Consider the following 24,122-nt stretch of genomic DNA (forward strand, 5'->3'; position numbering starts at 1 on the left):
CCCCGACGTCAGTGAGTGACGTCAGGTCCATTTCATCCCAGGGGACGCTTTCCCCTGCATTAAACCAGAGTGTCAGGTCATGGTTAACATGGGGGGACACGCACTAACAATTTGTTTTCTGCCACATGCTAACGCTTCCCACGAATTATTTCACCAACTTCCAGCCGCGATTCAGTGAATAAGAACACTGTTTTTGTCCCCATTCACAGATGGGAAAACTAAGGCTCAGCCAGTTTCGGTAACTTGCCAAATGCCAAACAGCCCCGATGCAGCAAGTGCCCTCACACACGCAACCAACACATATGCCGATGAGCAGGAAACCACCCGCTGGACCCGAAACTCCAAAACACAAACCACAAAGCTGTCAGGATGGGCGGAGTAGGACAAAATGGCTCCTCACTACAACCCGGAAAAGACGGCTGACGTCCAATCAGAGAGCCGAAAGGGCGGGCTTTACCCGCATAGCAACCTGAGCCACCAACGATACATTGCCGCTTTGTTCAAAGGGGACCAATCCCCAGCTCCCACGGAGAGAACCAATCAGAATAAAAGCCCGCCACATTCCCTACTTGGGTGCGACTTCCCACTCTGCAGACAGGAAACCTCGCAGGGGCGCGCAAACCCCAATAAAGCTCTGTACTGCCTAACTTTGTGGCCGATTGGCATTTCTTCCTTGGCGGAGCCTAAGAAAACCTTTCAAAAGCAAAAACCGTTTTCCATTCTCCACCAGCACGAATCCATTCAGTGCAGATCAGTAAATAAAGCCCTATCCACTGTGGGTAGCAATGTTTGACACTGGTCAGACATTGCAGTGTGCTCTCTTATGACAGTAAAATCGATCACACAATCGATGGGTTTTTATGATGCATGTGATACAAAAATAAAGGGAATGAGTCAGAGGAAAGTCACTTTATTCACAACGTAGTGATTTACACATTTCCTTAGCCCAATGGACATTGTAACATTTGGGATGCAAGCATGACCTACCAACACAGTGCTGGGGGGAAAGCTGTTATCATGCCTGGTTTCAGTTCTGAAAAACACAGAGAAAGGGTGAGAGGAACGAATACTTAGAAATGAGGATAAACTGCAGACATTCAAATGTGCTAAGCCACAGAAATTTGAAATGACAGGTGGAAATAACCAGGTCATTAAAACAGAAAAAAGAATAGTTTTTTTTTATTGTGCATAAAATATATGAACTTTTAGTAGAGGAAAATATGGCATTTCAAATTGATAAGAGAATTGTAAAATGTTTAGTAAATGGCTTTCAGGCAACTTTGCAGACATTCAGGGGAAAAAAAGTCCAGTCTATTTCATACCCCTTAGAATAAGATAAATTCCATTTTAATTAAGGTGTCTTTTTAAAAGTTTGAAATAAAGCCCTAAATTTACTAGAAGAAAATATAAGTAGATTTTAATAAAATTTTTGAGTGAGGAAAGGCATTCTGAGCATGTCGGAAACCCAGGTATGCATATGAGAGAAGGAGCTAAATTTTAAAATGCAAGGGAAAAGGTTAGAAACACAGGGTTGCTTTGGGCTTCCAAAAATATTACACGCCCCCCCCAACTCATGTCTATCTTTCTCCCAGACAAGGGCAAAACAGCCAGTGGGGGTGACTGACAGCAGCAAAGTGCTTTGCGCACCAAAGCCAGCATGCAGAAATGCCGGCCTGAAGCCAGCGGCATGTGGGAAGTGGGAATCTGTGGGCACACAACCAGGGGAATAGCCACCTCGGTCACAAAACCGAGACACCACCAAGGGAACTGCGATGATGTCACGAGTAGAAGTCTCAGTGGGAGGAAGGTGGAGGGAAACGCTGCCATCGCTGGATGGACGTCTTCTGTCTCCGAGACACATTTTACAAGGACCAGATACAATGTAGCTTTTTACAGGGAGACTGAACTGCAAAGCAGACAAGCCCTTCCCGGACATTCACGGCATAACCCTCCCATAACCCTCGAACTACAGAAGAACATCCCTGTGTTGCTGCCAAGCCGCCAAGGACGCCGACATCTGCCGGCAGCAAATGCAGGGGTCCTCGGGCTCAGGTGACAAAACAGGTCCCTTCGTGCAGGGAGTCCGATCGCTGCTGCAGATGCAGCAAACACGTGAGAAAACGTGCCACAGTATCATGGCACCTAATAAAATGCCCTAAAAATGCCTCAGCAGGTTTGCCGCATGGTTCTTATATAATAATTAGCACACTTCCAGCCACACAGACCACATACCAATCTCACAAGAGCAGAATAAAAGGTTCGTAAGGGCCATTCGCCATTGACAATGAAACCCTGGGCCAGTGGTAACATCTTTCACTCCACAGTGACGGAATTTACTGGAAGCAGTGTTCTTCTTCAGGTCACGTACAAAGCAAGAACACTTCCATAAAATTCAGGGGAAATATGCCGTGATAAAAATAAACCCGGAGAGAATATCCCAGAAATACGTGTTAGAGCTCTTTTTTGAAGAGTTTGTTATGAAAGTCTCCAGCCTCCATAGCATAAGCATAGTGCCGTCCCACTGGGCCACATAATGAAGCTAGAGCCGCATAAAGCGTGTGCCGCGTGGCTGCTTCTGGGTCTGGGTTAGATGCTCGCTGTCTGCTTCACAGCTAGCTTCTTCACTGGGCTCCTTCTCACTGAATGAGCGGGAACTGGAGGGATTTGGAAGGAACCCGCTTCTTTACGCTCAGTCCAGGAAGAGGCAATGTGTTCAATAGGGAGAATTACGATGACGAAATTTGGGTGACATTCTTACAGAATCAGAGCCCCATGTGGCCAAGCCCAACCCCAGCGCTGCCTCGAAGAGACGACTCCCTTGGTGCAAAGCCGTCACCCCCGGAGCCAGCTGCTGAGACCCCCCGGGCCTGAGGCGAACCCTTGTGAGGGCAATATGGATTTGCTCACAGAAGGGTAACCTCAGATTTGCAGAAGTCTTCCTCCCAGACAGCACTTTGGACCCCCGTTAGGGACCATCCCCTCTCCTGCCCTGCATGGAGACCTTGAAGTCCCAACCATGGAGGCTGCGGGCACTGCCCGGGGGCTCACAGGCCTGCCTCTGCGCTGGCTGCTGCGGGTTAACCACCAGCCCCACAGGTTTCTCCTCTCCTGCTCCACGAAGCTCTTGGAGTGTATGGAAACGGCAATAATGTGCCTCTTCACCAACGGTCCAGGTAACACACTGCGTTGTCCTGTGTGTCCAGCCTACAGAGGTGACTCTGCACAGCCGGCCCCATGAAGGACCACTCACTACTCCTGCGGCAGCGTTCAAGGAGACGAGGAACCTGATGCCAAGCTGGAGCAGAAAGCGGGCCCCAGCGCCTTCCTGAGAGATGGTCAGGGGCCTTTCTTTGGTTTCTTACTTTGCAAACCTCCTGCCGCATATTGTAGCATTAGAACCTCATCCACTGGATCTATTTAGAGAGAGGCTTGCCTGGTCTGCACTCTGTCCCCACCTGCTTGACCAGGATGAAAGACACACATTCTGTAACGAAAATCCAACACACACACAGACACATCATTTCACTCAATGACTCCCCCTTAGGTTTTCTGTGTGATGTTTAGAGGCTACTCATGGCCCCCTAAACTCATCACAAGACCCCCAAAGTGCTCTCCACCCAGACCACTGCAGGACACGTCACCACCGGAGGCCCCCTGGAAGTACTCCCGTGGGACCAGAGGTCCCAACCGGCCTCTAAAAGTTCACCTCTGGGAGGCTATTAAAGGGTCGAGAAAAAGGGGCTTTGATTGGACTAGACACACCTCTGTCCCCCGGAGCTGGTTCGCCACAGCATCAGGACCGGAGCCCTGTGCGCCCTCCACCACCGAGTGCACCCCGCCAGCCCCCGAGTCCCAGCTGGTTCAGTCCGCCCCGTCGTCCGGCCTGTGGGAGGCGGTTCCCCCTCACCCCGGTTTTGCTCTGCATCCAGTGTGAGAGGGAATAAAGCGGAGAGTGAGGATGAATCGAGACATGTCTGCCTCTGGCTCTGAGACGCCTCTCCAGTCGTCATTTACGGAACCTGAGTACAGTCGGGTCCAGCGCCCCCTCGCTTTGCCTGGCTTCTCCACCGCAACGACGGACCAGGGCAGGCAGCCCCAGGAAGGGTCAGGGGGCAGGAGGACCGACGTTGACCGTGTGACCGGCAAGAGGGTGGAGCCCGGAACCCGGTTTCAGAAACAGAAGTACCTCCTCCGAATCTCACTATGAATTGTCAGCATCGCAGTGAAAGGTGATGCTCCCTTCCCCAGCAAATCTAAATATTATGTTAACATTTGGCCCCCTGATTTGGGGGTGTAACATTTCAACCCCCCAAATAAATCAACTAAGCACAATAAAAATGCAGAGGGCGCATAATCAAAAGCCAAAAAGAGCTCACGGGTTCACACTAGCAGCCTCGGGCCGTGCTAGGCGATGAGGCTCCGTCTGACTCACACTGTTTTTTTCCTGCTTTCCTTACACATCCCTAACTTTTCCATTTCCTCACTGGCCGCTACTGAACGACAGGAGAAAAGCTGGCCTGCCCCTCTCACGTGGCCCTGGAACTCTCTCAGACAGTCTCCCTCCCAAAGCCCTGGCACGTGCACTGGGCCCACGGCCCAGGGAGCAGCTCACCGGTCTGCGGCGGGGGCGGCGTGCACCCCCCACTTTGGAAACGAGGGGCACTGCGGTTTCGGCCCCTCCCGACACGTGGATGGAGCTCTCCTGTGACCTACGGCCGGAAGGAGGTGCTGCAAAGAGCCTGGGCCAGGCTCCCACGTGGCACAGAACCCTCGCCTAAACGTGAAAATCTCATCTGTGTGGGTCGACCAGTTTCATCAAAGAGAGGGCCAGCGAGTTCTAGAGACCGAGCAGGAAACCGGCCACAGGAGAGTGACAGTGAAGTGGTTCTGGAGCGGCGGGCTGGGGGGTGGGGTGGGGCTGCTGCCCTGAGCACACGAGGCCGCGCTGGGTGGATGGCAGCAATGGCGAGGAAGTTGGCAGAGATCTGAGACCCCCGCAATCAAGCCTGCTTGATCTTTGGTAAATCTGCATTTTTTTCTTTTTAGACTGAGGCTGACATCAGAACTTTTTAAATGATTTCAGAAAAGGTATCTTTGAAAAATTTCCACAAAAATATCAAAATAACCACAGGTGACCACTGAACAACACAGGTTTGAACTCTGTGTGTCCACTCACATGTGGACTTTCATTCAGTAAATGCCACAAATGCACTTTTATTTCCTTGTGGTCTTCTGAACACTTCCTTTCCTCTTTTCACTTCTTCTTCTCCCTTTATTGGGAAAACACACTACACAACACATACAACCCACAAAACACATGTGAGCTGGCCGTTACGTCACTGGTGAAGCCTCAGGCCAAGGGCAGACTCCTAGCGCCCAAGGTTCTGGGGAGTCGGAAGTAAGTCACCAGTCAGTGAAAGTGACCAGTCACGTGAAAGGAAGTCAGTGTGTACACGTTACTTGGCACCAGCCTCTATCAACCACCGTCAAGAAGCAACTATTCACTGCATCACAAACAGGTTTGAATACACGATTCTGAGGTGCCCAGTCTCGTGGGACACGCTCTGTGAATTTGATTCAAATATTACACATTCTAGACCCAAAATGGGTAAGACAAAACTAACACAAAACACAACAAAGGTCAACAGAGAAGACTGCAGGATGACAACGTGACGAGAGTCCCATCGGAAAAGAGGAAGGGGGACGTTAGAGAGGTCACACCGAAGGAGGACGAGTGTCCGATTGTGTCAGGGGTGGTGACGCAGCGACTGAAGCCCGGGGAGCTGCAGAAGCTCACTGAGGTCAGGGTGCGGGGACCTGGGTGGCGAGGCGCAGACACCACGACTGCCCTCGGCTTCGGGAATCCGCTAAGACCCCAGGAGCCCATGCGGGACATGCCAGGTGTGCTCCAGGTCATTTACCTGGCAGGGGGACGGGAGCGGGGAGTGACGGGCATGAGTGGGATGGTGATGAGCGACCCCCAGGGCAGGACGGCAACGCGTGACCGTGACGGCAGTGAGACTGTGCAGAGGGAGGACCTTTGAGAACTGCCTTCTGACGTCCAATGGGGGCTTAGACTACAGAGACGCAGGGGCCATGCTAGGCTTCGGTCATTAGCAGAAATAGGAAACTTCAGAAGAGGCCGTCTGGAGCGGAAAGGACGAAAGGTCATTCTGGGACGCGGTTCACTCACGGGGTCAGAAAGACGCCCAACGACCTGCCAGATATGCAGTCGTAAACGGGCGCCTGAAGCTTGGGGTTAAGAAAATACATCACTTGAAATCGATCAGTGCAGAGCAGACAGCAAAGTGGCGTTTGCAGTCGGCACAGGGGACAGAGAAGTGGTCCGGTCAGAGTGCCTAGGACCCCCGGGGAGGGGCCCCCACGCCCAGAGAAACCGGGGGGAGACCCAGCAGGGAGACCACGAGGGCCCTGCCGAGACGAGCATTTCAGAGAGGGAAGATGCGCGGGCATGCGCACAGTCACAGAAAGATGGGGGAGAACAAAGACTGCACAGTTAGTACCAGTCTTGGGGCGGATGAGTTTGCCTGTGGGGACAGCGGCTTCCCCAGAGAATGGAACATGGAAACAGAGTCCCACGGACACGGCCCAAGGGGGGGAGAAATCGCCATAAGAGCTTCTCCAGTTGTCCCAGGGACGGCCTGCGCCAGATGTGCAGAACCTCCTTTAAAAGACAAACCACTGGAAATCACGCCAGCAAATCGGCAGGAAACACGAGCAACCGCACAACAAGTGTTTACCTTCTTGTGGTTCTTGTAAACGTTCCTGTGGGCAAAGCCCTTCCCGCAGAGCTTGCACTTGTAAGGCTTGTCCTCGCTGTGGATGGCTTTGTGGGCGCCCACCTGGTCGAGCCTCTTGAAGGACTTGTTACAAACCTCACACTTATAGGGCCGTTTCTCTGTGGGAAATGAGTGGAGACGGTCTCGTGTGATCCACACGGAGGGAAGGATGAAAACAGAAACAGCCTCGCCTCCTGAAACTTCTCACGGACACCTCGGCTAACGCGTGACCCGCACGACTCAACAAAATCTGCTGCCCGATCCGTCTGCGCCGACACAGAGTCTGTTCGTGATCAAACGGCAGGTTTGCTCTTTTAAATGTCTACCGCAGCTCGGACACAGAGATTTAAAGTCTGTGAAGAAACCCTGATTCTGAAAGAAAACCCTGCTGATAGGCGTGTGTATCGGCCCCAGCTCCAAAGTCAGGAGTGGCCCGGTGGTAATGGACAGCGGGGACACGCCTGCCTCCGGCTCCGCCCAGCGGAGCGCACACGGGCGGGGATCCCACATCTGTGCAGAAACTGCCCCCTCAGGTGGGCGTGTGAAACCCACCGGGACATGGTGTCTGTGGAATGCTGACAACGAGGTAAAAAAATACCCTTTGCTCCGACGGAGCACACCTGAAGGGTGCGCGTTCCCGATCTCCTACGTACACCTGCCAAAGTACCTCCATCTCCAAACGGGGGATGTTCAAAACCACCGTGGCTCTAACGGCCTCCCATAGACACCCTAAACTCTAGAAAGAGACTTTCTAAAGCAAAAGTTATTTTCAGAGCTGATTTTTTTTAAATCTGTGTAACAGACCTATTTATGAGGCAAACTTGCTTAAGGTGACTCTATGGCTTTAAAAACGTAAGCGTCTCGAACCGCATCTGCGCCTCCCACTGAGGTTCGTCAGCGCTGCGGTCCGAAGGCCGAAGCCCCGCCGAGGCGCAGGCGCTGTGCAGAACCGCTGCCTTGCTGCTCAGCGTCGGGCCCCCCACTGGAGTGCCAGGTTCTGAGCTGCCACCTGCACAGCCACCCCGACGCAAAGGAGCCCACCCCACACAGGAAGAGCAGCACAGACACCGAGGCTTGAGAAGGACTGAGGGACAGATTAAACGGTGGCTTTGAAGATCTCCGAAGACATGCGGTCCAGCCGCCTTCACTGTGCGAACTGACTGAGGTCTGGGGAAGTTACGTAGCTCGTCCGCACTCACCCGGCAGGGGCAGCAGGCTGGGCCAAAGCTAATGGCCAGGGCTCCTGCTCCGAGCTCCTCACAGCGACAGGGGAGTGTCTGTCCGGATTCCCACATGAATAAAACAAGTGTATTTACCTGAGTGAGTGATCATGTGACGTTTCAGCTGATTCGCTGAGATAAATTTCTTCATGCATTCTTGACACTGAAATATCTCGTGAATCTGCAAAAGGTTAAACTGACAGTTACACCAACTGTCAAAGCCAAATAAGTTACACAGAGCGCAAACACAAGTATAAGCGTGCAGACAGCTGCTGCTGCAATAACCAAACTGTATGTTATCACTCAGCCTCGATGTACTCATTCTATCCCATACCAACTGAAATTGCAGGGGGCATCGTCACCTAGTGAGAACATGCCATCAGAAGCACATAGGAGTGTACACTGCTTAAACCTGTAATACTGCTGACCTATGTAGTTCGTATTAAATCTACCCTCCTGTAAATAAATTACACTAGTATGTTATATTAACTCTTCGTTGTGCCCAGCCACACGGCAGGTGGGAGGCTGCTGACCCGCCCTCTGCTTTGGGCAGAGCCGACCCTGCAAGACTCTGTAAACTCAGTTGTGAAAAGCTGGGGAAAGGCAGAGAAACGAGGCAGAAGCAGGAAGATGCCACTCCACGAGTCTGGCTTCCACCCCTAGACCAGGGGCATCTCATCTGACCGGGGGAGGGGGGTGGAGTCCAGAGACCTCTGAGGCCCCTCAGAAAGCAGGGTGGGGTCCACCAGGCAGCCACAGGGCAAGCACTGCCTGGCACAGAAGGACGACCCTGGCCTGAGACGCCTGAGAGGCAGCCCCTTCCCCAGCAGACAGCCTCACTGAGGCCCAGGCCGGACACGCCCTCTGGACAGTTACCGTACGGACGGTGAGAGCAGACATGTGTTCTCCAGGCCTGTGTTTCTCCCACACATCACACCACCTTTCTGACAACCAGATCCTCTGCAGAGGAGGGGGCACCTCCTCAGCCACATTCACTTCATTTTCATTTTAATGCTGGGCTTTTACTAGCTTGTGAAATGTAAGAACTATTAATGCATATATAAAGTGGAAACTGTTAAAATACTGCAGAATAATAATCACATTTGTTTACTTCTTAATGCTCATGGTTTCTGAGACATGAAACATTTTTAAACGTTTAATCCCCAGATTATAAAATAAAAGTATTTACTGTGCACAAAAGCATTTTGGCATCTTATTTACTGTGGAAAATTTAGGCCAAAGCTATTTTTCAAAGTCTTAAAAAATCTTAAAAGTCTTAACAAAACAATCAGATATAAAGTGAAAATGATAAGCAACGCTATTTATTTATTCCTGATGCCAAGTAACGTGCATTTCATAAAATGTCCACTGCACTAAATTGATAGGGAGGGTAACAAGCCCCAAATTAAATAATTTTCTAGAAGGATAGTTGTGTATCTTATTGCAACACTGGCTGGAAATGTAATTTGGCATCATCTTAGAGCACCACCTACTGGCAATCGAAAATACTGCAACCAACCTCTATTAGACATTAGATGTCCCCAGCTAGACGAGGTCAGTCACAGCTGCCTGTGGCTTCAGAAAGGCTGTGAGGGGAGCTCCGCTGTCGCGGAGGAAACGCCACACTGAGCTCCTCGGTCGGTCATTGATATCCCGCAGGGACCACTTAGCTGCTGTGCTCTGCCACCCCCAGGCAGGACAGAGATCGATCTACCAAGGTCTGAACTACCAGCAACCCATGGGGCTCGTATGTGAGGACTCAGCAGACAGGACGCTGCATCCGAGAACCATTGCTACCAATTCTGAACAGTAATTCAAAACAGTCTTTGGAAGAACCCACTCTTCTGCGATGAGTCTCGCACGTTAGACTGCGTTTGTTTGCATTTAAGCTCATGACAAGCCGTGCCTTTGCAATATAAAGAAATCCACGTAGATGTCCGTGGCAGACTCCGTGAGCGACTCTAAAACACCTTCCACTCTGATGAGCCTGCCCCCGTATCTCACTGACCTTCCTATGCTCCTGCAGGCTGGAGGCTGAAGAACACTTCTTATTGCACACCGAACAGACGAGCTTTTTCTTCGGATCTCCTACGACAGAAACCGAAGGCCATCGCGATTTAGGGGAGAACAGAGCGGGCTCCAGAGGCAGGGTTTCTGCGTCTCCCCTGCTCACACCTTCCACTCCTCACTCGAGACCTGGGGTCCTGGCTCCTCTGAGAAGAAGTGTGGGGACAGTTTACGACGGCCCACCCGTGCATACAGACCGACGCCGTCTCCCGGGAACACGAACCCTCACAGGTAGCATCCAAGAACCTGAACCAAGGACAGAGGTGGGGAGTGGGGAATGAGCCCCCTCTCTCTGTTTCCCGCTGGGTGACGTGGAGGTTCTCGCCTCCCTATCAGCACCTAAGTTCAAGGGACAACAGCCCCTACCAAGCCAAAACTACCCTTTATCCTACTTTACTTTTCCTGTGTTCAGGTCCATCTGGTAGGAACTCAGTACTTACAAAGGCAGGTTCATTAACAGCGGGACAGTGTAGATACCCAGTCACTTAGTTACTGCGAGTTTCAGCCCCAGGTGGGCTATGCATGCTTCTAGAAGCCGGTCTGAAAACCTGTCCACCACATGTACAGTTTCTATGGAAAAACGTGGTGCTTATTTAAAAATTCAGTTTCTCTCTTCTCAGCATCTTCAACCCAAAGAACTCGCAAGGACCATTCGTCATCGTCCGCGGCAGAAGCAGCAAGACCTTCTCTTTCCTGGAATACTTGCCTTTCTAGTAAAGGATTCGACAGCCCTGAGGGGGAACACTGCTCTGCTTCAGAATATGGACTGTTCTTTCCTCCAAGGATCCGTAGAGTCACAGAGGAGGGGGAGCCAGAGAGAGGCGGGGAATGAGACAGCCTGTGAGCCAGCCCCAGCAGGAGGTGGGCATAGCAACCTTTGCCTGCAGACAGAAAGCTCCACGTTTTACACGGCCCACAGCATGGCAAAGTAAAAACTTCATATTGCAAACCATTTCCTACAGAATCACCATGAGTTTCCTGAATGAGTAATATGACAATATCCAAGGCCAATTACAAGAAGCCTCAAAGAAATGATGCTTATGTAAGACAGCCTGAAGACCACATGCCCCGTCGTGCGCACGGGCACCCAAGTTTCCAGAGACAGTTTCCCCGAGCATCTGGCTTTTCACTTAGTTCAGCAGAGTGAACGTTACAAATGACAAGAAAGATTTGTTATAATACGTTACAGACCAAGATGGAGAAAATTAAGAACAGCATTTCAAACACAATAGCTTTTCAAAAGTCTATGGAAACAGGTCTAACGAAAAGCCAGGCATGCCTTCGCCAGCCCAGGGAAGGCCCAAGAACAGTGAGCACGGATGGGGAAGGGTCTTCCAGGAACGTGGACAAAGCCAAAGTGGGGAAGGACTGAGGGTGGGAGGTGGGGATAGTGGGGTGAGGGAAGGTCGGTAGTGGGAGACAACTGTACTAGAATGACAATAAAAAAAAAGAAAAAAATGCCAGCTCCCTTCAGTCAGCCACGTTGCTCCAAGGGGAAGGAGTCTGTGCAATGGGCGCCACCCCAGCTGTTCTGTGAGGCCGTTCCTTCTCCCACCTGTGCTCTCACTGAGCACTCACACCTACTGTGTGGCCCAGGTCGGGTGCCAAGGGGGGGCCAGTACACACGCTCATACCACCGTCTAGGACCTCAGCATCTAAGGACACCATGGGGGACTGAGGCTGACACTGTGACCCCTGTCTCCCGAATGACAGGCTCAGGATGGGAAAAGAGACAACCAGGCCCCTCGTGTCTGGAAAGACCATTCCACCCTCTTCCTGGAAGCCAAGGGTGACAGGAAGCACATGAGGAAAGTGCGGGTACCAAAGAGGGGCCCCGTGGACCTCCGCCTCCTTCCAGGACAGGATCCGGGGAGGGAAGTTGGCCTAGCAAGGCCGCCACCTGCCCCGCTCCGCGGAGGCGCAGTGGATTCCGTCCCTGGACCAACGCCCTGCTGGGCACGGAGCAGCCGACACCTAAGTGACAGGCCCGCTTCACGGTGGATCCCTCGTTCATCCAGCTGGGATCTGCTAACAGGATCTCTCACAGGACGGAAAGGACTCTAACAGGACCTGCTTTACTCACCAACTCCCATCTCAAATGTAGTCGGCAATGTTCCCCAACAGAGAGAAGTCAAGGCCTTAAACACAGAACTCTCCCGTGCACACACGAAGGCAGAGGGCACCACTGAGTAGTCCCAGTCTGCTAAAGGGAGCACGTGGCAGGGTGAAGCCTAGCCAACCACCACTCAGAAATGTTAACTCCTAGTGTGTAGGGCCACCAAGCCCAGCTGGACTCCGGTGCGGGTTTCCGGTCTCAATGAACTCGGACGGGAAAATGACAATTCTGCTGAAATCAACAAGGAGACAGTGGCAGGTGACGGGAAACGGCCACCGCCAGCACCCACGTCCCTGCGCTCCGAGAGGGAGAGACCCGCCCTCCACTCCACAGAGACAATGGCAGACCGCCGCCGCGCCCGGGACTCCTCACCGGCGTGGACGTTCTCCTGGTGTCTTCTCAGGGCGTCCCTGCTCCTCAGCCTCTTCCCGCAGCTGCCAGCCTTGCACACGAACCTGGCTCTGCTCCGGCAGGGTTCCTGGTGCTGTTCGCAACTGCGGGACAGGGGAAGGGCCGGGGGAGGAGCTGTGAGCACACCCCCAGCACACGCTCGGGGCCCCTGCATGTGTCACCTGGGCAGGTGGGGGGAAATTGGCTCAGTTCTGGAGCCCACGATACTAACTCACGAAGACCCTGAACGTGGGCACCCCGAAATGACCCACTGCCCTGTGACAGCCCTCAGCCCACCCAGACACAAATCTGGACACCGACCTGAAAGGGGAGTCACAGACAGAGCACTGGAAACTTCTGGAAGAATCCTTCAGACTGCTTTTCGCAGGACACTGAAGAACACTGAGGGGAAACGGAAAAGACGAGCAACAAAAACCGCAAGTCCAAGATAAAAACTTACGAAAATACCTGTTTCGAATAAAGTTGTGTGGTCGCTTTTCCCATTCTGTCTTGTGCCCTTGGAGATTTTAGCAAAAATGTCTTTAGTGTGGAACAGATAACACTAAATTCAATAAAAGCTGACTGGAAGGCAGCTTTAAAGTGTGTAGCCCTTGTTTTTTTCAAAGCGCTTATAACAGAATTTCCAAATGTGTAATCTCTTGCTATCATAAAAGTTTAACATATTTCAGTTTAAGTTTTGAGCAGAAATTTTTCATCTCGAATTTCATCTAAGCCAAAATGGATGTATACAACATATGGCAATAGTCTTCCCATGAAATGTGGCATATTTCAAATGTGGCAAATTTCAGAATTTTACGTTAATGACTAAGAAAAAAATGAAACATGAAGTCTCTGTTAAAGATGTCTTGCTCGTATGCAAAGTGACATTCTGTTAAAAATACAAGTTTGCAAATACATGTATCCACTTTCTCACTTTTAATAACTGACAGCACTGTAAGCTGCTTCAGTCAAGGAATAAATTTATGTTAATAGACGAATGAAGTGGCAAAGGGCGCTCATATCCTTGCACATTTCTCCGAATGACTCCCCCAAAGGCGCTGGGAAGCAAACACCACTCCCTCCCGTGCTGGCCCCGCACTCTCTGCTCTGGGCCCGCTCCGGCCCTCACACTGTTCCTGGGCTGCTCTCAGAGGGAAGGCGTGCAGACAGCTGGCACCTGCCCTCCGGCCTCAAAGCACTCGCTGCATTTTGCATATCTAATTCCAGCGGGTGATCCAATGATTTACTGTTAGGAAGTGGACAAAGGACGGATGCGCATCAGCACTGTTTGCTTGTTCAATTCCCAACCAGAATGTTTCCAAAGTCACCCACCCTCCTGAACGAAGAAAGGATGAGCTGATGGCAGTGACATTGGAACGCTTGAACTCCCCGCTCTGTCCCCGCCTCTCACACGCGCACACACACGCACTCACACGCATGCAGGTCGGGACCCAAGTGGGAGGGAGGCCGGCTCAGAGCTCCAAAGCCGCCCTCTGGGTACGCACTGTCTCTGCAAGGCCTGCTTCACCGGGAACGTCTTCCCGCAGCCCTGGCACGTGGACTCCTCCTCCTCGCCGGGCGTCTGGTGCAGGCTGAGAAGGTGCTCGGCCAGGACCTCCTCGCTAGTGAAGCTGGACTCGCACTGCGGACAGGCGTGGTCCTCGTCACAGCCACGGCAGTCTGCCCGTGAAGAAGAAGCGGGCTTATCGGACGGAAGCCCCAAGCACTGATCAGTTCCCCCTCATTTTAAAATCCCATTAATTCTGTTTAATGGCACCAGCACTGAAGAGACTTATAATCTCTACCAATATTAATAGTGTTATCCATGAAAAATAGTGGGAAGTGTTACTAGAGAGAAATGCATTGTTTTTTTAATCATTTCACTTGGGTTCTACCAAATCATTACAAAGTCAACAATTTTCAATTCTCCCTGTTCACGTCTAGCTGTTCACGTCAAAGAGCTATTATACCACAATTACAGAATTGGAAAACAGAAGTGTTCCCTGAAATGGGTCGTCTCAAGGTCACGGTTCGCCGCACAGAGAGACAAATCCAGACGAGAAAAACTGTGCCGAACCACCGAGGGGGACGTCCCTTCTCCAGGAAGGTGACCCACACACAGAGCAGGCTCAGGACACAGCAGAGGCGGTCCACCGCCGCCAGTTGGTCGGACCCTCGGGAACAGCTCTGCCCAGCGTCCCCACGTGTGCGTTCACGTGATCGGATGATGATCACACGAGATTAGATTTGGGGAACGCAGAGAATGTGGAGAAGATAAATGTGACCGACAATCCCGTGAGGGCGAAGGCGTGGGCTCTGCACACCCGTGTCTCACACGTGGTCCACAAGCAGCCACGCTCACGGTCACACGCTACACGCAGCGTTGCCTGCTGCTCTTTTGTTCCATATAAAATGGAAAAATGAAAAAAAACCTTAAATGAAGGTACCATAACTGATTTAACAAAACTCTCCATCTTTGGACATCTGGCTGGTTTTCTTTGTTTCTTTTGCTGGTGAATTGGTGGTTTCGTTTTGGGTTTGGTTAACAAAAACTCCAAAGTCTAAAACAAAACTAGCAGCATTCTAAGTACCTAAATCATGTGTTTTAAAAATCCATTTTCTGTTGATTCTTTTCACACACACACACAAAAAAAAAAAACAATGAAAATGGACATTTTTAATGAAAGAAAAATAGGGGTGGTAATATGTCGGTAGGAGATTTTAAGTTTAAATAAGGGACACAATTAACAATGTGCTTGGGGGCAATGGAGGCAGAGAATAAACGCAAAAATAAAAAACAAACCATGAAACAATGCAAAAATAGTTTCCATCACTCGGCCTCTGACACTCCAGGTGGCGTCATGGGTCCCTGCAAAGCAGAGCAGCCAGCCCGTCCACCGCTTCCCCGTAACTCTCCGAGCGAAATAAGGCCACGAGCATCGGACAGCCAAGCCGAGAACACACCCACGTTCTCAGCCAACCACGGGGAGAATTCCTGTAGAATTCCTGCAGAAGACTACAGAGGCCAGGGTCACCCCAGAAGTAGCCTCGCGAACCGCAGTAGAGAGGTGCTCTGTAGTGAGTGCCAGCCGGTCGCAGGGCCAGAGGACCGCCAAGGTCGCTCACGGGTCCCTGCCTCCGCCCCACCGGGAGCAAAGCCCAGCAGAGGGGAATCGGCTGGCGACACCTGCTGTTGACACACAGCAAGAGGTACTCTCTCCTGGGGGTGCAGAGGGATCTGGGCGGGTCCGACCCATGGTCCTTGGGAGTGTTGGTCACCCCGCCAGGGCACCCCAGCGGCCTCCACGGTCAGAGCAAAGGGAGGTGTCTGGAAGCTCCGGCTTCTCAAAGACTCCCCAGCCAGAGCGAGGCCCTGGAGAAGCCCCTCCAGCCCTCTGCACACCTGGGCCCTGCTGTCCCCGTGTGCAGGGGAGTGTTAGAGAGGCAGTGACTTGGCAGGTCACAGTCTTGGGCTGGAGTGTGTGTCCTCACTCCTGGTCACCACAGGGAACGGGGACAGCGGGGAGCTTCCTGGGGCCATGGCCATGATGCAGGGCGCATCCCCACCCCCATGCACCAGCCTGCTCCTCGCCCCCTGGAAGAAAGCTGGGCACGAGGCCCCAGCCAGAGAGCAGAGCAAACCCCAGACAAGGCAGCCCTGCCTCACCCCAGCGCTGTCCCCCCTCCACTCCCGCCCTCTCGGATCCCAAAGGGAGGGAGCACCGGTCCTGCCAGCTGCTGGCCTCCCGAAGCATGTTTACCTTCCCTGTCCGGGGCCCCCATGGCGACGGGCGGCTCGTCCTCATCGGCCTCCATGTCGCTGTCCAGGTAGCCGACCAGCAGCTCCGTGTCCGCATCTATGTCCTCGACTGCCAGGTAGAAAATATTCTCCCCTTCCTGTGGCCACACATGAAAGAACATGGAGCTGCATGACAAACACGTCTCCACGCCAGTGACGAGGCCGGGAGACACTCGCGCGCTACCAGCAGTGATGAAGACCGTGTTTTCAGAGGCCTGAGGACCAGGCCCCTTAAAAGTTACTGCTGCTTTTTTTACATGTCCAGTTAATCTGGACACTGACTGAGGAGACCGACACTATTCAGCCACCTTCAAATAACACACGAATACGTATCAGGGACAGTGACATTCAGACCCATCGGTGACATCAGGATCATCCCCTACACTTCTGAAGGGAACCTGCGTCACCAACTGGTCCCCGCCGTCCAGGCTGCAAGGCCACAGGCGCAGGAGGAGATGCTTGGTGACGCAGCGGCATCGGACCAAGAGCACCGAGGTGTCCGGGATGTCCTTTTGGAGAACACTTACGTTTTGGAGAAAACTGGAAGATAAATGAACTTCCAAGTTACAACACAGACCAAGGGGACTGCAAACGAGACCTGAAAGCACTTCCAAAACGCTGGACCGGAACTAGAGAGGAGAGGAGAAGAGGCCCTGGGACCTCACCATGGCGTCACCAGGACACCAACGGCCGGCTCCAGTGACAGCAGGGGGAGAAGCAAGTCCCACCACCATGAGGACACTTTACAGAAAATTCCAGGAGATCAAGGTCAGATGGGGCTGAAACAGCACAAACTCCTGCGGAAGACGTCTCACCACGAACGGCTGAGCAGAGAAGGGAAGCGTGCACTCAGCATCCGCTGGAGCCCAAAGCCGAGGGGGGCAGGGCCAGTCTCCAGGGACACCGGGAGGGGGCAGAAGCGCCCCGGTGGCTTTTACAAACCTGGGGGCTTGTTCTGAGTGGAGTCCTGGGGTGGCTGCCGGGGACAGAGAAGCAAGTACAGCCTGACTTTGTTGAACCTCGGAGGTGGGTGAAGGGCGGAGGGCACAGTACAATGAGCTGCAGCATGTGTGCCGACCACCACCCCCCCGCCCAGGGGGAGAAACGCCATAAAGCCCAGCACGCGGCGCAGCCTCTCTCCTCTGGCGCTATCATGGTGCTCACGTCCAGGAGAGGAGCCCAGAGGGTGGGGAAGGGCGAGCAGGGAGGAAGAGGACTGTGTGTAGGCACGGGTGTCCCCAGGCATGTCCATTGGCATGCACACACACAGGCTCGACCCCATGAAGAACTGCAGACACATGCATCCGACGGCTACCCGGTTACCACTCGTTTTTCTGTTGGCAGAAGGGGGGGGGGTCTGTAGTCAGGGCTGTTTTAGCTTCTTTTCCCACAAACTGATCACTTTGTAACTTTAAACACGAGACACGTTAAACACACCATGGAAGAGACAAGCGGTGCAGAAAAGTTAGGTCTGACTGAGAACCCTGAACGGACTTCACACTCTCAGTGCAGCAAAGGCAGACAAAACCCGACGTGGACCCTTCGCAAGACAGAGGCCTCCGGTTAGATCAAGTCAGCAGCCGTGCTTTCCAGGGGCTGGCAACCCCTTGCTGAGTTACCCAGAGCAGCAAAGAACTCGCCTAATGAAGATTTCAGAATACAATCATCAATCTCAGCGCTTATCTGACCAACACCCACGGAAGTTAATGGAAATGCCTATCTCGCACAGTAGCCATTAATTTTGTCATGGGCTTCACAGCGCCAGGAAAAGATAGCCATTTTTAATTTTAAAACATGATACATTCACTTCAACGACAATCACGAGACCCAGCATGCCTATTCAGGGCTTCCGCAGTAAAGGACAATTTCAATGCAGCAGTGAAAACTTCAATTCAGTAAGAGTCACGCCAGCATTCCAGGCTCCAAGAACCAACCAGAGGTTGGGGCTGTGCCACAAACTCAGGCAGAGGGGACATGCCCTTACAGCGGTGACGCCAACCTACCTAATGTTTGAAGGAGCTAGCGAGGGAGCTTTCTACGTTTAATTCCTGCCGCTGCCCTGCCCAACAGCCCCTTCCTCATCCTTTGCTTCCACCACAGTTCCAAGATGTATCCACTGCCTGACAGGCTACGCATGGGGGGTGTGGGCAAAGCAGCAGGGCCAACGGGAAGTCCAAGATAAAGTTTCCCCTTGGGCCTCCACAGATGTGACTCTATTTAACACTAATTCTTCTTAGGCATCCAAAATAGAACAGCAACCAGGTTGCCGCTTAGACCCTCTCCCTTCTCTCCACATCGAAATGTGCTTTCACGGGGCCCGTCTCTCAGGTGAGAAGAATATCAGTCAATTCGGCCTTTTTAAAGATAATCACTATTCTTCAACCAATCTGCAAAAGAAGACTCATGCATAACTCCCAGCCAAAAAAAGTATTAGTGTAGATCATAAGGTAATCACAGAACTCCTCATTTGGAGAACCAAAAACTCGCAGACACAGACCGCAGTGTGGGGGTGACCAGAGGGATGGGGGTGGGGGAGCCAAGGGGTCAAGTACACGGTGATGGGAGGAGAGCTGACTCTGGGCGGTGGGCAGACAACACAGTGTGCAGGTCACGTATCGCAGAACTGTGCACTCGAAACCTATGTAATTTTAGTTAATAGTGTCACCCCAATAAATTTAGATTTTACAAAAAGCACAGTAGAATTCTGGTCTGTCCCCTTGAGTGAAGCTGGGAAGAATGGTACAGGCTGGGGTCTCATTGGTCTCTGTCCTGTCATCCTCTGAGGGAATTCGCACGGGCCACCAGACAGCTGTCCCTCGAGGCAGGGATCCCCCACACACACACTTTTCCCCACAAGAGTCATTGCCAAATGCAGAAAGTCTAGAAGCGTCACCATATACAGAGTGTGGCATTCAACTGACATGCGTTTTGATTGGTTGACTTGAGGGAGAAGGTCTTGCGTAAGAGCTCAGCCGTCAGGATGCCCCTCCCACACCGGTGACAGAATCCCAGCCCCAGCGTGGGGGCCAGGAACCCGGGCCTGGAGGGACAGGGAGAGGTGGCAGACAGAGTGGGCTCTAGAACCAGAGGGGGTCGTCCGAGCGTCCTCCTCCTCTCTCGGCCCTCTGTCACCTTGCCTGTAGAGTGGAACACACCATGCCACAGCCTGACCCATGCCTTGGGCCTCGCTGCTAATGTCCACTAAGTGGCCGACACCCCCAGCAGGGGCCACCCAGTCTCGTGCTGACCCAGCACGCTGCAGGTTTCCACAGCTGCCTGTGCACTCTGCTCTGTCTGACTGTCCGGGTGACCTCTCCGACGCAGGCCCTCCGGGTGCGCCGCAGGAACGAGATGACTTTGTCTGTCTGTGCAGCTACAATTCAGTTTTTTCACATCAGACACGCCCCGAAGGAGCCTAAAATAGCCCAATGCGTTTAAAAGCCAAAGGGAATCTGTCCCCATGTGCTTTTTTACTCTTTCTTTCTACTTTTCGGTGACTCACAAAATAACTTTCCGTTTTTGGTCAGACACTGGGTTCTGAACCTATTGTTGACTCTGTGCTCTCCGTCCGACCTGGACATGTTCTCAGAGCAGCTCCTTGCATGCGGTCTGCAGGGGAAGAGGCTTCTTTGGGGGTTGACATCTGTCCCTCCAGCTTTGCCTCCCCCACTCCTGGACTCTGTCACCTTGGGCAAGTCCCTTATCACCTCTGACACCCCTTCATTTCATCTGTTCGGTGATGACTCCAGGCTGGATTAGCCCATCCCTGGCAGAGCCAGAGTCAGCCACAGGGGACAGTCTGGTGACAAATGTGTAGGGAAAGGACATCCAGGCTGTAAAATCACAGCTATGCCTCCCTCTCGGCCTCACCGGACCGACAGCAATGGTGCTGTGGAACCTGAAGGAGCATTTGACTCGGGTGTCGATGCCAACCTGGTATACACGACCTCGTACAGGTGGGTGGGGGGCTCTCCTCTGAAGGAGAATTAGGTAGAACAACATACACCCTACACGGGGGCAAGTTCAGGCCAAGTGACCTCGAAATGCCATCTGTCTAATTCTTCCTCATTCTGTCACTGTCTCGCCGCACTGACCCCCAGGCCTCTGGGGGGCGTACCTGCTTTCCAAACTGCCCCTCTGCCGTCCACTTCCACAGGACTTACAAACTTCAGCCTCCTCCGACCATCCGCCCGCGCCCCTTCCCTCCCACTGTGCTTCATCAGACCAGATTCCACGAACCCGGGCATCTGGGGCTCAGCCCTGCTGTTTTGAAACAGCAGAAGTAACTGCCTCTGGGTTTTCCAGGAAACACTAATCTCCACCGTGAGCAAAAGCACACGACCCAGAGGAGGCCCTGGGCGAGCGGGGGTTCCAGCTGTGTCTGTCTGTGACGTCACCTGCGTTTGTTTACTCGCCGGCAGGCTGGCGTGCACATGTGGACGGTGGAAAGAAACCCGGGGCCGGGAGGCCGGCGAGGGTGCAACGCGCTGTACCGGAAAGGTATCGAGTTGAGAAAATCCAGCCTCCTGGCCTGAAATGCCAAGCGGGAGATAGCACACAGGGAGAGCAGCTTCGGAACAAGTGCTGGGCTTAGGAATTTAAACAACCCGGACCAGAGTGCGCACTGTGGGCTCCTGCTAAACCGTCAACAGGAGGAGGGGACAATGGACAGGGGAGGAGGAAAGAAAAAACACCAAAATAGCTCGTAAGGACTCCACATTTAATAAGCTCTCATTAACTCTCCTCTACAGAGCCCTTCCTCCATCCCGACCGGTGTCTCAGTGTGATGTGTGGAGAGCGCCACAGGCGAAGCTAACGCCGTCAGGAAAGGCGACCATTTCCGCTGCGGGGCAGATGTTCACCTATTAATACGAATCTAAGGATGAGGCCAAAACTCCTCAAAATGACACACACTGTAACGGCCCAGAGTGTTCCCCTGCTCACCCCTGTCCTGCAGGACTGGCCCAGCTCCCAGTGTGGCTCCCAGTGCTGCCGGGGGGAGGGGGGGGCGGTCACACGTGTCAGGTTTCGCAGGTGACTTGCCCTGACCCATGAAATGTGATGACAAAGTGAACCGTGTCCAGGCGAAAGGTTTGGGCGCCACCCCCTGCGTGGGCCGCTGCTCCCTCGCCCTCTGCCTGGGAACCGGATGTGCCTTCCCCGGCGACATAATTCACTGATAAGGAGTCAAGTTCCCTGCTTCCCCCAGGAACACGTGGCCACGGTGGCGGGGCTGGAATTTCAAACTTCATGGGACCACAGGCTAGTATTTTTACGTCCGTGTACACGTCACCTACTGACAGTCACATACTTACCTTACTAGAGGATAACGTGAAAAGACAGATCGGCAAGCTAGTGAACTGGTATTTTTATGGTACTACTGAAGAACATCACTAGGCAACTGCACCTTACTAGTCTATAAAAGCCTAGAAAATATTGCAGCAATCTACCTGTGTAAATCTGAGAAGAAACAAACAGAAAAGAAACAGAATTGGAGGCAACTTTAATTTGGGGCCATGTTGATGTCTCCTTTTGTCGTGTGCTTGGCTGCATGGCCGGATCCACGGCCCCAGAATTCTGTGTCTCGCTAGTGACGAGCCTGTGGACCCCGGAGGCTGGAGGACCGTGGGGAAAGCCCTATCCACGCCCAGCAACATCCAGATCGCTGCTCCGTTTGGAGACTCCCACGTGACCTCCCGGCGCTGCGGCCAGAGAAGGCTCCGGGAAACCCGCACCAGTCTCCGGTCTCACTGGAGGCAGAGCCAGGAGAGCAAACACAGGGGATCGGACAGGCCTCCTGGGGCCGGGTTCCACACTCACTGCAGAACTTCGGTGGTGGCGCTGGGTCCGCACCAGGAGCTCCGCCCGCCCGGGCCTGGTTCCTTTCCACTCACTCAGACCATCGCTCCCTACGCCTGGCATCCCAGGTGGGGTGAGCAGGACCCGGCCGATTTTCCACATGCTGCTTTTTCTGAGAACACCAAGCCACCTTTCCTTTATGTTGGAAATGTTTTGCAAAAAGTCCCAGGCAAGATTAAGGAAAATACATCCTTAAGAACATTCGATGTAACACTCTCTTCGAGTTTCAACCTAAAGTGGCCTAATTCTGTATTTTAACAAACAGTTTTTCTATCACAAAAGATGAGAAAGCTTTGAAAGCCTACCAAACACGGAGGTCAAATACTTTTTCCTATGTTACATATACATTCTTCCTTCAGTGTAACAAAATTAACCTGTAGTAAGAATCACCCACTTCTCATGGGGCTTGAGGATTCTTTCGGTTCGTTTTAAGCCCCATCTTTCATCCTGAGAGTGTTCTGGTTACTTAGAAATTGTGCTCAGGAAGTCTGAACACGCAGTTCACCTGATGGCTCTGAAATGTGGGCAGGTGGGGAGAACTGTTTGCCTACGAGAACCTTCTGCAATAACTCGAATACTCAAATCATCATTTCCAAAGCAAATTTCCTCAAATTAAATAAATTGCAAAACGAGAAATATAACTGTGTCTCCAAAAAGAAGTTCCAACCCTCTGCCAAAACAGACCTCGAGTTCTAATCCCTCATCCAAAAAAAAATTGGACCGGGTACTGACGTTTTCCACCAAGAAAGCCACACAGCCGCAAATGGTTCTCATTTTCTCCACTCTCGGGACATGCAGCTCAAATAAAAAATTTCCTGAATGCCCCAAATTTCAGATGCGATTTGGGATGCGAGGGATCCGTAATGTCACACGGGACACATTGTGCTCCTCTCCCACCAGCGCAGAGCGTCCGGGTGCCCTCCTCAGAGGGGCGGCCCGCCCTTGGGAGGACTGACCACAGTGGCCCCGCTACAACACGCTCTGCCCCCAGGCAGACGTGAGTTTGAACCCTAAACCATCTGCGACTCCAGCTACTGTTCAGATGGGACAAACATGACCTCAGGGAGCTGACAGAGATCCACGGCGGCCTCCCTAGTCACGGCACGCACCACCCCCTTCAGCAAAGGGCGGTGTGAGGAGAGAAGGAAGTAAGGCCCTGTCGTCATCTCTGCACCAGAGATGTCCAGGCGCCTGTGAGCACTCCTCATGGATTCTAATTAGACTCTAGGGGGACACTGCCCGGAGCCTCTGGCTGGCTCAAGTCCCACGAGAGTCCCACTGCGCCTCGGCCCTCAGCAGGGCGAGCAGGGTCTCCTGGAGGACCGAGGTGGCCAGAGCCGTCTTCCCTGGATACCGGGCGTCTCCGAGGACAGAAACACAGTGCGGCCCTGGGTGGGCCTTAAAGACAGTGCCTACTCAGGAGGAGAGGCCTACAGGAGGCTACAGCCTCAGGGGATAGATGAAAAGAGCACAGCGGGCAAAGGTGGGACGTGCGAGGCGGAGAGAGTGCAGACCGACCAGCGTTCAGCAGCAGGCACGACGGAAACAAGGACGAGGCGGGCAGGGGAGACGCTGGGGCAGAGCTCCAAGCCCGACTAAGCCCCTGCCGGGCCAGGGCAGGGGGACAGCTGCGACCCTGCGGAGGGGACTGGGACAGGGAAAGGCTGAAGGGGTTTGAGGAAAGCTTAAAATCACGACATACGCACAGAACCTAGTTTGAAAAAAATACTATTTCTGAAAACCCCACAGTAAAGAACAAAAAACCAGTTTGGCAAAAATGCCATAGTTCAATAGGCAATTTTGAAATAAGTAAGTCCACCGAGAAATACAGACTGAGCCTGTAAGTGAAAATTACAACCTGACTGAGGTCT

General features: G+C 52.7%; 1 protein-coding gene across 2 annotated transcripts in view; it reads right to left on the bottom strand.

Moving 5' to 3' along the window:
* The window catches only part of PRDM5 (PR/SET domain 5), an 83,769-nt gene that overhangs the window by 32,452 nt on the left and 27,195 nt on the right, over positions 1 to 24,122 (bottom strand). Inside the window, exons 4-10 of one of the 2 annotated variants that reach the window (XM_037036305.1) lie at positions 16,355 to 16,490; positions 14,099 to 14,273; positions 12,915 to 12,995; positions 12,576 to 12,697; positions 10,029 to 10,108; positions 8,117 to 8,201; positions 6,762 to 6,919 (exon numbers count right to left, since the gene is read on the bottom strand). In XM_037036305.1, the coding sequence (XP_036892200.1) occupies positions 6,762 to 6,919; positions 8,117 to 8,201; positions 10,029 to 10,108; positions 12,576 to 12,697; positions 12,915 to 12,995; positions 14,099 to 14,273; positions 16,355 to 16,490 (837 nt within the window). Of the gene's footprint in view, positions 1 to 6,761; positions 6,920 to 8,116; positions 8,202 to 10,028; positions 10,109 to 12,575; positions 12,698 to 12,902; positions 12,996 to 14,098; positions 14,274 to 16,354; positions 16,491 to 24,122 lie in introns of both variants that reach the window. The other variant, XM_037036304.1, reaches the window with a different exon arrangement.

Source organism: Sturnira hondurensis, unplaced genomic scaffold (assembly GCF_014824575.4).
Source record: "Sturnira hondurensis isolate 20B ecotype Veracruz unplaced genomic scaffold, ASM1482457v3 Scaffold0022766, whole genome shotgun sequence".
Taxonomy (NCBI): domain Eukaryota; kingdom Metazoa; phylum Chordata; class Mammalia; order Chiroptera; family Phyllostomidae; genus Sturnira; species Sturnira hondurensis.